General features: G+C 38.4%; 2 protein-coding genes across 2 annotated transcripts; one reads left to right on the forward strand and one right to left on the reverse strand.

Moving 5' to 3' along the window:
- Positions 1-2,271: 2,271 nt before the first annotated feature.
- LOC132010303 (keratin-associated protein 13-1-like) lies at positions 2,272-2,835 on the reverse strand. The gene has a single exon (XM_059388200.1). The coding sequence runs from the start codon at positions 2,782-2,784 to the stop codon at positions 2,272-2,274; it is 513 nt and encodes a 170-aa protein (XP_059244183.1). The 5' UTR covers positions 2,785-2,835.
- Positions 2,836-9,163: 6,328 nt separating this feature from the next.
- On the forward strand, positions 9,164-9,724 carry LOC132010641 (keratin-associated protein 13-1-like). Its single transcript, XM_059388385.1, has one exon. The coding sequence runs from the start codon at positions 9,215-9,217 to the stop codon at positions 9,722-9,724; it is 510 nt and encodes a 169-aa protein (XP_059244368.1). The 5' UTR covers positions 9,164-9,214.
- Positions 9,725-14,825: the final 5,101 nt, after the last annotated feature.

The following is a 14,825-nucleotide window of genomic DNA, read 5'->3' on the forward strand; positions in this document are numbered from 1 at the left end:
TTTTAAAAAAATAAAATAAAGTAGGGAGATTAGCAGGTGGACACAACATAATCTTAAGCATCCTTAAAAAGAGGCATAAGGGTTGTGGTCAGAGTGATATAGAGCAAGATCGACTTGACCCATCATTGCTGGCTCTGAAGGCAGAAGAAGGGGAATGTGGGCTAAGAAATGCAGCTGGCCTCCAGAAGCTAAAGAAGGCAAGAAAGTAGATTTCCCTACTAGAGCCTCTGGAAAGAAATATAGCACTGTCAGCATGTTGATTTTAGCCCAATGAGACTATATCTGACTTTTGACCTACAGAACTGTAAGATAATAAATTTGTATTGTTTAAACCACTGATTTTGATGTAATTTGTTTTATCAATAACAGGAAAGCTAAGACACTAATATATTTCTGAAAGCCAGAAAATTTTCCATTCCGACATGTAAAATCTGGAGACATTAACAGACGTGGCTTCAGGTTAGCCAAAAAGCTCCAGCTGCTCTTCATGACTACTCTGCCATTGCTTACGTTTTGGGGTACGAAATTGGACTCTTTCCCTTGGTTGAGGATAATGGGCATGAGACCAACTGGGATCATTAAAATTCATGAGCAGGACTGTTTACAGAAGTGTTGACTATTTTAAATTTTATAGCACAATGGCTAATGAAATTTTCCCCAAATCTCCTTCCATTATTCCTTTATGTTTTCCTTTAGCTATGTGTCATGACTTTTTTCTCAACATAGTGGAGGAGGAGGAAGAGGGAACGAAAGATGAGGAAGAGAGGGAGCATATGAGGGGAGAGAGAATTGGAGAGAATGCATAGGATAAAGCAACTCTCCTAATAATTCTACTAATAACTTGCTGTGTAATCCTGTAAAATTCTATCTGACCTCTAGCTTTCACTTTCCCCCTCTGTGGAGTAAGTAGATTTAATTAATGGCCCCTCTCACTCCTTTTATATTTCATATATTACTATGTCAGTAGTTAAGGAGGAAATCAAGAAAACATGGTGAGATATACTGGGATAAACTTGGCAGACTGGGTTGTATCCAAGTTTCAAGTACTCTGCATTCCATTTCCTAATTTCAGGGATGTTTGAGGATCTTATAAAATAAAGACTAGGGGAAAATATTTAAACACTAGTTGTTCTATATGAATATCATGTCTCTGGTTATTATCATGCTATGTTAGTATGTTATGGTATCTCTATCATCTACTATATGGTTAGTTTCTATGTTACATGTTAGCACCTTGCATTTATAACACTCCAGTGTAGAAGAGAAGAATGGTGTAAATAAAGGATACCCAATTTTATTTAAATATACAGCAGAAGCAATAATTTTCAATGATATTTAAAGTTTCTCTTTTAGAAAAGATTCTCATTTAGTTAGATTCAGTGTATATGTTGGCAAAGAACACAGGTGCAACTTTACACCTGCTGAGTCTAGTTCCTTCCCAGCTAAGTTTGTTCCCATCTAAGTTGTTCTTACACAAATGGATTGAGAATAGTAATTGGAGTACAGGGATTTAGTCAATTAAAATAAATATGTGGCATCCTTTCACTTTGATTAGCTAAAGCTCATAGGTGTTCTTTCTCTAAAATATTACACCCACACACCAGTCTTCCATTTGAATAACCTGCATGTATAGACCTCAGCATGTAAGTCTAAACTTTGTTCTTACACTCCTCAAATTGCTCTGATCCATAATGTCTTTATTATGTCTTTGTATGCATAGTTTATATTCATTGTGTGAATAAGATACTCAAACCCCTGGGATTTCAATGAGAAAAAGGCTATTCCGCGAAAATGTAGGCATCCAAGGAACTGCTTAAATAGGAGGAAATACTCAAACCCAACAAAAATTAGTGCATGGCTGTTAAAACCTGAGCTTTCCAAAGCCCATTAACAAAAGCCTTGATAACACAAATCCTAGTTGACACACTACTAATAAATAAAAATATTAACAACATATTTGGGTAGCAGAATAAAGATTTTATTAAAATAAAATAATTTGATTTTCCATCTATTTTGGGGAGAAATGCAATGCAAACCATAACTTCTATCAACAATACAATTTGAATTACTCATTAATCATAGTTTAACAGAGCTCTATCAGCCAGTTTTGAGGGCTGGTGAGGTAAAGTTACTGGTGAGGTAAAGTTACTAGCCAAAGCTACTGGTGATTAGGGAATATTAGATACATTTTAATGGAAGAAATTAAGACAGTAGGTAATCTCAGGACAGAATATGCATTTCCCAAATGGATTTCGCTCTTCAACATGCTAATCAATAGAAGCGTGATCTACAGTCTGGCCAGTAACAAGATGAATGGAAACTCTTAGAAGGAAAATAAGTTGGGTGACAGAAACTGTATCCATAGCTCAAGGAAGGGAAGGCATAGACTCTAAATCCCAGGGGTCTGAAGCCCTGGGATCCACAACCCAGTGAGTAGCAGCTTCTGGATCCATAGCCCAGGGAACGGTAGCTGCTGGACCCAATGCCCACAGACCCGGGGTAAGCAGTCCAGCAGGGACTACAGAGCGAGGAGGTCCTCGGGCGGTAGCAGAATGTCTGGCAAGGTCTGGACACCATGCAGGATGTCTGGCATCTGGTGGGCTCATAGCAGGTCTCCTGACAGCCACTGGAGAGGGAGGAGCCCAGCTGGCAGGTGCTAGGAGAGCAGAGGTCAGTGTGGTAGACCAGGTTGCTGGGGTAAGAGCCACAGGAGGATCCTGGGTAGCGCAGGTAGCCTCCAAGGGAGCGGGAGGAGAAGGTTCCAGAGCAGCAGCTGTAGGACATGTTGGCAGGAGATGTGGGTTCAGCTGAGTGACGGTGAGGAGATTCTGTGTTTGAATTTCATCTCTGGACTGGGGTGTTTATATACTCTCAGCCACAGGTGTGGTAACCTGCATGGTCATTCTTTACACATTTGTACACCCTCATTTGCATATGTGTAACTCAGTAATCTCTGTAATTACGGCTAAAGAGTTTCCATATCTTCTATTTATGGGTGCTATAATTTTGGAATTACAGCCAAAGGTAGTGAACAGCTCCTATGTAAAAAATGCTGTGACTGTTTGACATTAATGTTCATCTCAGCCAGGAAAGCCCTTCTTTTCCTCTTGCCATAACCTTCGTGTGTTTTATTCCTGGCAGTAATGGGGCACATACTTTTCTCAAATGGCAAGAAATGAAATATAACTATTTTTCTGCTTTGTCAATTGATCAGATGTACGATTTTGGCTTTAGTAGGAACAGACTAAATACTGACCTTACCTGTCACCATGTTTTCTCATTTTCCAAAATTATTGTCCAACTATATCCACATTCTATTACATAGTATGTCCCAGATGCAATGGAAAGGGCCAAAAATGTCAGCTGATACATATCACTGATGGTCAAAGCCAGAGAGTAACCTGGACATTTATTTGGAGACGTGCTTACAGTGAAGGACAGAACCAAGACAGAGTCACAAGTAGAGATCAATCAGGGGCCTTAGGAAGAGAACCAAAAAGCTAAACAATATAGAAAGGAGGGAAGGAAATAATTGGGTTTTAGGTTCAGTGTGTTTGATATGAGGCCTGTAATCTTAACAGATTCTCTCCATATGCATATCAACTCTGAGACTTCCCTTCTCAGATCTTCAACTGGAGGAGGTTGAGTTGACCAAGGACGCCATGTGCGGCAGAGACATTAGATAAATTCTGTCCTGGGACACATGAAACTTCTCTGATAGCCAACTGGGACACCTGGAACTTCTCTGATAGCCAATGACTGAGGATTCACCAATGGCCCCAGGGAGTTAGGACTAGTCTGTGTGGCTGCCTCAGGCACTGTGGTCAGATTATTTTACCCAGTCTAACAGCTCTCCTAGCCTTCTTCACCCTCTCCTCCAACTCTTCTCTCACAGACATTTCCTGGGTAAATCCTTGTGCCTTTCATTCCATCTTGGTGTCAAACCAACTCTACTCATGCCTTTCATCAATTTGGGTAAATTTTTAACCATAGTCTCTTCAAATGCTGTTTCTATCTCATTCTCATCTCCCCTTTTCTGAAATTCTAACTATAAGCAAAATACACTATTAAATAATGTTACATATGCCTTTTATACTCTTTTCTTTGTTTTCATTCTTTTAATCTCTTTATGCTTAACTTTGGGAATTTCTTCCTATTCCATCCCCCAATTCATTAATTGTCTGTTCAGCTCTGTTTCATCTCCTGAAAAAAGGAGATCAATTAAATTTTATGGATCAGTTAGTATATTGTTAATTTCCAAAATTTCAATGAGGTTCTGTTGCATTGCTTTCAGTTTTCTGTCAAAGTTATCAAACATATCTTCATTTCTTTAAATATAATTATTCCTTGATAATATCTTCCTATTTCCTAATAGGTTAAAATCTTCACAAAGGTATTTTAATGCCTGATTTTGGCACATGGACCATGTATTTCAGATTCTATTTTCTGGTGTTCTCTTTTGTTTCAATCTTATTTTTTCTCATATTCCTACTATATTTTGAGAGTAGTAGAAATATATATGAAACGCACACACACATACATCTTAGAATGATTTACTTTCCTCCAGAAAGAATTTACTTATGTTTCAGGCAGGCTGCTAAAATAAGGTCACCAGCATCCTAGATCACTTTAATCCAATCAAGGATTGAGATAATTCAAAACTGGGCTTCAGTCCTTATGAAAAGCTGCTTATTAGCACTTCAATTTTACTTCTAGGAATTGGCTCTCTAAGGTCTGGGATATTTGCCATGATCTCAACTCTGATAGTTGCTGAATTCCAATTTTATTTCTTAAGCCCACTGAGTTTATGGAATTCTCTTAGCCTCTCGGTCACTACTTTCAAAATCAACATGTAATTTTAAGAGAATAGCAACTCCAGATGGAAGCTTATCTCTTTTGACTTAAGTTCTGGCCCATATAGTACCTTCGGGACTCTGAAATACTTCGGTATTTCTCTGAAGTCTCCAAACAGAGGTGATGATGATGATGTATTTTCACTGGAGTTTCTATTCTCACTGAGCAGAAGGGTTCACTGTTTTAAGTAATGTTAACTTGTTAGTTTTACATAATTTTGAAAGATGTACTTGTTTTAAAAATACAAGGGAATGATTCAAATTAAGTGAGGAGCCACAGTGAAGGTAGCCATTGAAAAGTCCTGTTGTAGTGGTTTCACTGGTAATAGATGACACCTTCCAAATTTCAGGAAACTCAAATGCCACAGTTGTGGGTCTTCAGCCTTTCTTTCCAAACCTGTCTCCTATTCCATACCTTATCTGCTTTACATTGCGTCACAATATGACCTGAATTCACTATGTGACTTCACAACTTTCTGCTTTTCTTTTCCCATTTATACTTCCAAATCTTATCTTATTCCTTTCCCTATTTATTGTATCTCTGCTTTTCTAGTAATACCTCATTCCCAACAGAAGCTGTCACACTCAGCCTACATCCCTGGGTAATCATCCGTAAACTCTGAAGTGTACTGATTACTGGAGAGTATCTATAAAATTCTGCCCAAGGACTTTTTCATTCCACAAGGGCTTGCTGCACCCTGTGTGGGGAATTCTCCATTAGTATTGGGTTTCAGTTGTTTGCAGTGGTGTCTGGCTTAGTAATGCACCCTGCATTGCCTTCCTTCCATTGTCTGCCATATTTCCCCATTCCCCTGCATGTAATTACTGGTATCCCCTCCAAAATAAATAACGTCCATTTGAACTCATGTTCTCAACCATTGTTTCTGGATAATTTATAGGAAAAAAAAGATACATACTCGGATACCTCACTGATATGTTTATTGAGAAATCTTCAGTGTTTCTCCACCTTATAAAATTTAAATGAAATGATCCCTAGGGAGATATACCAAGAATATATTACAGAGAGAAATGTGCTTTAATATTTCATGTAGCACATTTAAGAAAAGCAGCCATGATATCTTTGTACAACAAATATATTTTCAAGAATACAGAATTCAAAAGTCTTTAATCTATGTTGGATAATAACACGTTTTGTCACTATAAATAATAATATATAGTATTGGAATCTTTAACTTAAAAGTATTAGCTTTTGCTTATTGGATGTCTAACCTAGATAATTAGTAAAAGAAAGATCTCCAGCCTGTTATGCAATTTGAAGAATAGCAGCAGGTGGGTGCCCAAAGTTACGACTTTCAACTGTGGATGAGATTCTGTTGGAAACATGACTCAAATATCAAAACAATTTTGTTCATAGCCTAGTGATGGGACTTTGCAATAGCAAGACTAGATGTCAGGCACCTGGGTGGCTCAATGGGTTAAAACTTCTGCCTTCAGCTCAGGTCATGATCCCAGGGTCCTAGGATCGAGCCCCAAACTGGGTTCTCTGCTCGGTGGTGACCTGCTTCCCCCCTGCTCTCTGTCTGCCTCTCTGCCTATTTGTGATCTCTGTCTGTCAAATAAATAAATAAAATCTTAAAGAAAAAAAAAAAAAAAAAGACTAGATGTCACTGGGTGCACAGCCCAGAGTGATTAATTCTATGTGAAATATCTCAATTTTAGTTGTTGAGAAATAAATCAGTTCAAAAAATGGTGGAGCTCTATGCTATATAGAACAAACAGTATATTCACTGGGTCTAAGGTTAATGAATTAGTCTACAGGTGGGGAATTAACAAATCTTTTTGAAATTAATACTAACTTAATGTGGATGAAGCTTCAGAAATTTAGAGGTAAAGAGAAGAGAAAAATACCTCTTGTCAGAGAATGATCCTTATACGAGGCACCTAGGGTAATTGAAAACAAATTCACTAAACTTCATGGTTTACCTCATAAACCTATACTCCTCTTTTAACCCATAAGTTTTACCTTCAATATTATTTTGTTTTTTCCAGCTTTATTAAAGTATAAATGACAGCTTATATGTATTTAAGGTATACAATGTGATGTTTAGACATAAGTCTACATCATGAAATGATTATCAAAATCAAACTAATAAAATATTCACCATTTCACATGGTTATAATTTTTGCATGGGGGGTTAAAACACTTAAGAACACCTTTCTTAGCAAATTTTAAGTATATATAAGTGGTATTAGTAGTTTTACTAACTGCAACTACCATATTGTATATTGGAACCCCAGAATTTATTCATCCTACATGACTGAAATCTTGTACTCTCTGACCAAATTTATTTTAAGGAATTGTGTTTGAAAACAGAAAACTTGGGGAAATCATAACATCCGCAGTATTGTGTCAATAGGACCCTTTACCTACTTGCTGAGCCAGACAAAAAGCAAGGAGAAATTCTGATTTTGATGAACAGAAAAATCAAGGACTCACAAAGTAGGTATTTGAATTGGGTTCATTTACATCTTTTCTCAGTTCTCTTCCTTCTAGAAAGTCTACAATGTTTCTTTTAAAACTGCTATAAATTTTATTGAAAGAATTCAATACTTTTAACATTATTGTTGTGAGTTTATTATGGTTTTATTGGTAAAATAAAATTTTGCCATCAACCATAATAGTACATTCTCCCAGGCCTAGAATATTATTTAGCTGATTTTAATCAAGTAATTAGTTAACTTTTAGAGAGAGCGGGTGGTGCAAAGGGGAGAGAGAGAGAGAAAATCTTAAGCAGCCACCATACCTAGGGTGAAGCTTGACATGGGGCTTGATCCCATGACCCTGAGAGCATGATCTAAGCCCAAACCAAGAGTCAGGTGCTTAACCGACTGAGCAACCCTGGCACCCTTATTTTATTTGTTTTTTCACTGATTTTATTTTAACATTGAACTTAGAAAGCAGCCGGTTACACTGTAAGAATATGATAAATTATCAACATTTTAAAAAAATGGAATCTGTAGTTAAGCAATGGCGAAGAAGAAGAAGGAGGAGGAGGAGGAGACAAGAAAAATGGAGAAAATCAAATTTAAACACAGAAAAAAACAAGAATGAAAAATGGTAGGGGGACAGATAGAGAAAAAGGAGAGAAAGAGAAACAGATTCATGTACCCCCAGAGGAAAAGAGACCTGGAAAAGAAACATTTAGGTAGGAAAATGAAGGGTGGTCCCAGGTTGTGGAATTGCCAGAAAATCATTCGAAACCCGAGTAGTGAAAAACTAAAACTTTCTAAAATGTTAGAAGCCCTGGATATTTATAAATGTAGATGATAAAATGGATAATACATCACTCCTCATAAAAATACTAAATTTGAGGGGGCGCCTGGGTGGCTCAGTGGGTTAAGCCTCTGCCTTCGGCCCAGGTCATGATCCCAGGGTCCTGGGATCGAGCCCCACATCGGGCTCTCTCCTTGGCGGGGAGCCTGCTTCTCCCTCTCTCTCTGCCTGCCTCTCTGCCTACTTGTGACCTCTCTGTCTCTCTCTGTAAAATAAACAAATAAAATCTTTTAAAAAAATACTAAATTTGAAAGGTTCTAATTCTAAAGACATTGGGATGGAACAGATCATCATTTAGGATTACACCAGAAAAAAGGCTGAAAACTCTGTTTCTGCTATTCTCTTTCAGCTATCCCCTGCCGTCAGCACACTAGTGTTTTCCTCTTGACTGCCTAGAAATGGGTCTACATTGACCTTCTTTGGGATTGCTTCAGCTGAGCCCTTGTGTTGTCACCTTTTCTTTAGATACGTGGCCATGTGTCTGTCAGTGTCTAGCTATCTCTCTCTTTGTTTTATATATTTTTGTTCTCTCTTCACTGGATAAGAGACACACTGGGTAACCACTACTTGATGCATTCTTTCTCTATTGCAGCCATAACAAATTACCAGCACATAATTTTGGAGCTTGTAGAGTACGGTGACAAGTTGGATCATTCCAGGAAGTCTCCATTCAGGCGGAAAGATGTTGATACACAGGACGCCGTTGCAGATAACGTAAGCCCAAGGAAAAGCTCTCCTGGCTGTGGTGTTTCCTCATCATGATGGGATGAACATTAATGTCAAACAGTCATGGCATTTCTGACATAGGAGCAGCAGTTCATTGGCTTTGACTGTAACACCAAAATTATAGCACCCATAAATCCAAATGTAGGAAACTATTCAACTGCAATTACAAAGGATATTATTGAGTTACACATATGCAAAAGAGCAGATCTAACATAGGAACCATGATTCTGTAGTGTGCCACACCTGTGGCTGAGAGTATATAAACACCCCAGTCCAGAGATGAAATTCAAACACAGAATCTCCTCACCGTCACTCAGCTGAACTCACATCTCCTGCCAACATGTCCTACAGCTGCTGCTCTGGAACCTTCTCCTCCCGCTCCCTTGGAGGCTACCTGCGCTACCCAGGATCCTCCTGTGGCTCTTACCCCAGCAACCTGGTCTACCGCACTGACCTCTGCTCTCCTAGCACCTGCCAGCTTGGCTCCTCCCTCTCCAGTGGCTGTCAGGAGACCTGCTATGAGCCCACCAGATGCCAGACATCCTGCATGGTGTCCAGACCTTGCCAGACATTCTGCTACCGCCCGAGGACCTCCTCGCTCTGTAGTCCCTGCTGGACTGCTTACCCCGGGTCTGTGGGCATTGGGTCCAGCAGCTACCGTTCCCTGGGCTATGGATCCAGAAGCTGCTACTCACTGGGCTTTAGACCCCTGGGTTTTAGAATCTGTGGCTTCCCTTCTCTGGGCTATGGATCCAGATTCTGCCACCCAACCTACTTCACCTCTAGGAGCTACCAGTCATTGTGTTACAGGCCACTCTGTGGATCTGGCTTTTATAGAGCAACTTTTTGAGGGTCCAGATGCGTTTGAGTATTGAAATAAAAGTCTCTACTTATACAGCCATCATTTTCAACTCCACCATTTACTACTATTATTCTATTCCTAAATCATAAGTTTCTTGTAGCACTGAACTTTGGACAACTGAACTTAATGAATAATCTCAAATGAACTAAATTCTGTACAATTGATGGAATATATGCTATTGGATTTTCATTGAAAAGTAACTAAAAATTAACGTTTTAATCTAATAAATTTTCGTAAGCTGGCACTCAAATATATTGTTGATCTTCTTTTTATTATTATTATTATTATTTGCCTATAGTTTTGTGCTTCATGGATTTGGGAGATTTTTGTAAAGGTCAATACAACTCTGGGACTGGGTTTGGACACACAATATGATAGATTTGAAGAAATATCTGTTGACATTCTTTATGTTTCCTGTTGGGGAATATTCATTTCCTGAAGGTCCATATTTTGCATGTCTCAACGTCAGTGACACAGCTGAGAATAAAGGTCATGAATTTTGCTGATAAAGGAAAACAAATTGGTACATAAACTAGAAATGCAGACAAGAATATGATATAATTTATAAGGTAAAGTTATACATCAATAGACACGCACTTCAGAGTCTAGCATCTGAGTGGATTTTCAGCAGAGAAAAGATGAGCTTTAGCTCCCAGGATAGATGGTATGTATGCTCTTTGTTGGTTAGTCTAAGTGCCACTATCCCTGCCTACCACAAGTGGTGTGTTCCTGACCCTTATGTATAAACGTATATGAGTTTCAAAATCTTAGGTAGGGAGTACCTACCTAAGAAAGGTTAAGGAAGTGTGAATAACCTCCTGATGCTTCTCCAAGGTTCAGCCTTTCAAGCTAAGAGCAACACACATGAGCAGTGTTGAACAAACATTTATGCTTATTAATATTAGCCTCAATCGCTGTCTCTCCAAAATAGAGCTAAAATCAAGAACTTGGGTGCAAGTGGTTTCCTTGGTTTAAGGATCCCAGGGAGCAGGTTTGGGAGATGATGGAAGGTTAAAGAATCAGGGAGGAAAATCTCATAAAGGGACACATTTTTTTAGTTAAGATTACAGTGGGCAATGGGAACATAATCTTTCTTGGCTTTTTTTAGGGACTTCTAGAATGACTCTCGGAATTATTTACTCCAGGATCTGATCAACAGGCAGAAGCATTTATCCATCAGCTCCACCTCTCATTGGTTCAGTGTTGTAGCCAGATGTATGTTAATTTCCTGGAACATTCAGTATACAAAGGAGGATTCACATGGGTTCCATTTGTTTTCCTGGCTGTGATCTCAGAGAAGCTCAGGGAGAGAAGTGAAGGAAATGCTGTGTTTGTGTGGAGAAACTCTGTGCAAAGAGAGTTGGAGTCTGGATGAAATTGTTCACTATAGCTGTGCTGGGCATCCGCAGAGAGAATGAGCATATAAAGGAGGGGCACAACAGGTATCAGATATACCACTTCCATTTAATACCCAAACATCCCTGTGAGAAAGATAAACATTGTGTCCTATAGACCTTTCCAGACATAAGGGAATAAAAACTCAAAAGGATTAGAAGCTTGCCAAAGTTTATAAATCAAAGATCTTGTAGAATCTGACCTCTTGAATCTATCTTTTATTGTTCTTTCTGTTTTGTTTTGTTTTAATATGCAATTCTTTGTTTAACCAAAGAGTTGCTGAGTACCCCTGGTACTACAGAAATTCCTTCATATGAATAGGCTTCAACTCCTATGGGATCTTGTTTCATTAGCCTCATGAAGAGTACCCAGAATAAAGAGTAGAAATGAAAACAAATTTAGCATTTAGGAGAAATGCGTGAAGAAAGGGTGAGCTAATTTTATTTGAAAATATTTGTATTAACTATAATACTTAATAAAAGACTGAGAGAAAAATATATGACTACCTCTCAGGAAAAGATCCCTGGAAATCCTGAGTGCTGTGACAAATCCTATATTCCTCACTTTAATTATTATTATTAGTGTCACATCACAATGTTACTGTCTTTAATACTAACACCATGAACAAAAATAACTTAAGAAAAAAAGCATTCTCACACCTCACTTGGTATATTCAAGTTCAATACCAGCAATTAGAGATGGTCAACTTCTTGTTTAAACTTTTAAAAATGGGGTGCCTGGGTGGCTCAGTCATTAACATCTGCCTCCAGCTCAGGTCATGATCTCAGAGTCCTGGGATAGAGCATTGGGTTCCCTGCTCAGGGGATGTCTGCTTCTTCCTCTCCTTCTACTACTCTCTGTTTATGTCTCTCTGTGTGTGTCAAATAAATAAAATCTTTTTTTTAATTGAAAAAGAAAATAAATAAAAGATTAAGATGATTCTTATGTAACTTGCCAGATTTCTTATTTTTTTTCAAGTTCCCCAACATTAACACTGCTGTTCCTAGAAGCTTTTCTATGAAAATTAAAAAAGAGAAACTATAGAATTGCCAAAATCTTGCCATATCTCCCAAGAACTGTAAATGGCAGTCCCATCTTGGTGTGTCGGGTTGAAGGAGTGGAAGTAATCTGAGTAAAATCATGGGAAAATCCTTGAGTAGAGAAAAGGAGTACTGTTTGCACAGAAGTACCATAGGTGTGTTTGGGGGGTAGGGAAGGGAAGATTTAGAATCTAGCATGGCAGAGTAGTAGCCCAATCAAGAAAGAGAAGAAAATCTCTTGTGTGTGCTTTGTTATATAAAACAGTATACTAACAGCCTAAAAACCAGCAATACAAAGGCACAAGGATAATAATACAACAGATGTGATTTATGAGGTAAAGAAAAGCAGAGAAAGACAACTATCATATGATCTCCCTGATATGAGGAAGTGGTGATGCAACATGGGGGCTTAAGTGGGTAGAAGAATCAATGAAACAAGATGGGATTGGGAGGGAAACAAACCATAAGTGACTCTTAATCTCACAAAACAAACTGAGGGGTGCTGGGGGGAGGGGGGTTGGGAGAAGGGGGTGGGATTATGGACATTGGGGAGGGTATGTGCTTTGGTGAGTGCTGTGAAGTGTGTAAACCTGGTGATTCACAGACCTGTACCCCTGGGGATAAAAATATATGTTTATAAAAAATAAAAAATTAAAAAAAAAAAGAAAAGAAAAGCATTGATTACCAAACTAACCTACTGTTGATATTCATGAAGGCTTTTAAAACTTTAAAACTACAACTTCCTCTTTCATTAGCAGAATATTATAGTTTGTTTGGATACAATTATGAGTTATTTGTTTGCAATACTTAAAACTGTTACTTCTTCATAGGAATCTTACCTGTCTTTACCAAGATGTTGTCCTTTTCCAGATTTACACTTTTTATTATTACTAAGGCAACCAATAATTTTATCTTTGATATTGACCTTTTTAAATAATTTTACATTAACATTGTCAAATAGAGCATTATGAACTTTACTTGGATTCTTTTACTGTGCTGGAGAGAGGAACATTTTACTTCTACTATTGAGATTCTTTGACTGGTCTAATAATTAAATTGATTTAAAACAGATGAACTGGGGCACCTGCGTGGCTCAGTGGGTTAAAGCCTCTGCCTTAGGCTCAGGCTAAGGCATTTCAGGTCCTGGGATAGAACCCCACATTGGGCTCTCTGCTCAGCGGGAAGCCTGCTTCCCTTCCTCTCTCTGCCTGCCTCTCTGCCTACTTGTGATCTCTGTTTGTTAAATAAGTAAATAAAATCTTTTAAAAATTTTTTCAAAAATAGATGAACTGGAGTCAGACCAAAGTTTAATAATTATTGTATAACTCCAAGGTGGGGAGTAACCCCTTGAAATGGCCAAAGCCATCAGCTTAAATACCATCTGTAGCTCAAGACAAAGGAAGATTTTGGGGGTAGAGAGTCAGTTATAGAGATGACCAGGAAAAGACCAGTAAACAAGGCTGAAGCTGTTACTCAGACTGAGATTTCTGGACTGTTGAGTCCTTCCCCTTTTCCTGGCATGCGGTGGGGCAGAGGCACTCTTACAAACAGAGGTTTCCCTTATGAATATAAATGTCTCTTATAAAAGGATAACTTCTACTCAATTTTCAGATCTTCTTCTGTGTCTGTGTTTTCTTTAAAATACCCAGATTAAAATAATGACCAGGACAAGGAGGCATATTTTGAGGTGGCAGATTCAAATGGATGAAGAAATCAAATCGTTATTAGAATTAGTTCATTTTCTATGTAAGCCTTTGACAATATGGACCTAAAACAGCCTTCATCTAATCCTTAGTGAAGTTTCTCTGCTGCTAATAGAAGAGCAAATCCACAGCTATTGCTTTTGTGTGTGTGTTGTTTTGCGTGTACAGGAAAATTTAGGATTTAATGTGAGTGAAAATCATTTAGAATAGTTATTTGACCTCAATGAAAATGTATGCATCTCAGTGCTCTAATAAAAATCTTTTGCAACTGCTAATGATAATTCATCATCTTTGGAAGCAACTGGTGATGTAAATTTACCAGAAAGAGAACTCCAATATGGAAGAGAATAGAGCCCCAATTAGGACAGCTGTCCAGGAAAGAGGATCTTCAGGAGAAACAAAGTGCTCCAGAGAACGAACAGTCTTTATAGGATAATGTGCTTTTCTACATCTTGCAAAAGCTCAAAAAAATTGTAGATGAGCATATAGGTAGAAATCCTAAGTTTTAACATCAAGGAATTTGGAGAGTAGAAGCACTGATTGATATCTCAAGGACAAGATGGTTTTCCTTTAGGCTACTCATTCACAAAGCAAGTGCACAATGCATGCGTGGTGGGCCATAAATCAGACTTTCAGTTTGAACAAAGTTTATATACAGTCATGCTGACTTAGAAAGAAGTCTAAAATGGCTTCCTTAGGGAGTTTTTCTTTCATCACAATCTAAAAAAAACAAACAAAAAAACTACTTTCGGGGGCGCCTGGGTGGCTCAGTGGGTTAAGCCGCTGCCTTCGGCTCAGGTCATGATCTCAGGGTCCTCGGATCGAGTCCCGCATCGGGTTCTCTGCTCGGCAGGGAGCCTGCTTCCTTCTCTCTCTCTCTCTCTGCCTGCCTCTCTGCCTACTTGTGATCTCTCTCTGTCAAATAAATAAATAAATAAACAAACAAACAAA

This window comes from Mustela nigripes, chromosome 2, assembly GCF_022355385.1.
Source record: "Mustela nigripes isolate SB6536 chromosome 2, MUSNIG.SB6536, whole genome shotgun sequence".
Classification (NCBI taxonomy): domain Eukaryota; kingdom Metazoa; phylum Chordata; class Mammalia; order Carnivora; family Mustelidae; genus Mustela; species Mustela nigripes.

Bases quoted from the DNA above. Each gene is read 5' to 3' on its own strand.
- LOC132010641 (XM_059388385.1), top strand. From the start codon at position 9,215: ATGTCCTACAGCTGCTGCTCTGGAACCTTCTCCTCCCGCTCCCTTGGA.
- LOC132010303 (XM_059388200.1), bottom strand. From the start codon at position 2,784: ATGTCCTACAGCTGCTGCTCTGGAACCTTCTCCTCCCGCTCCCTTGGA.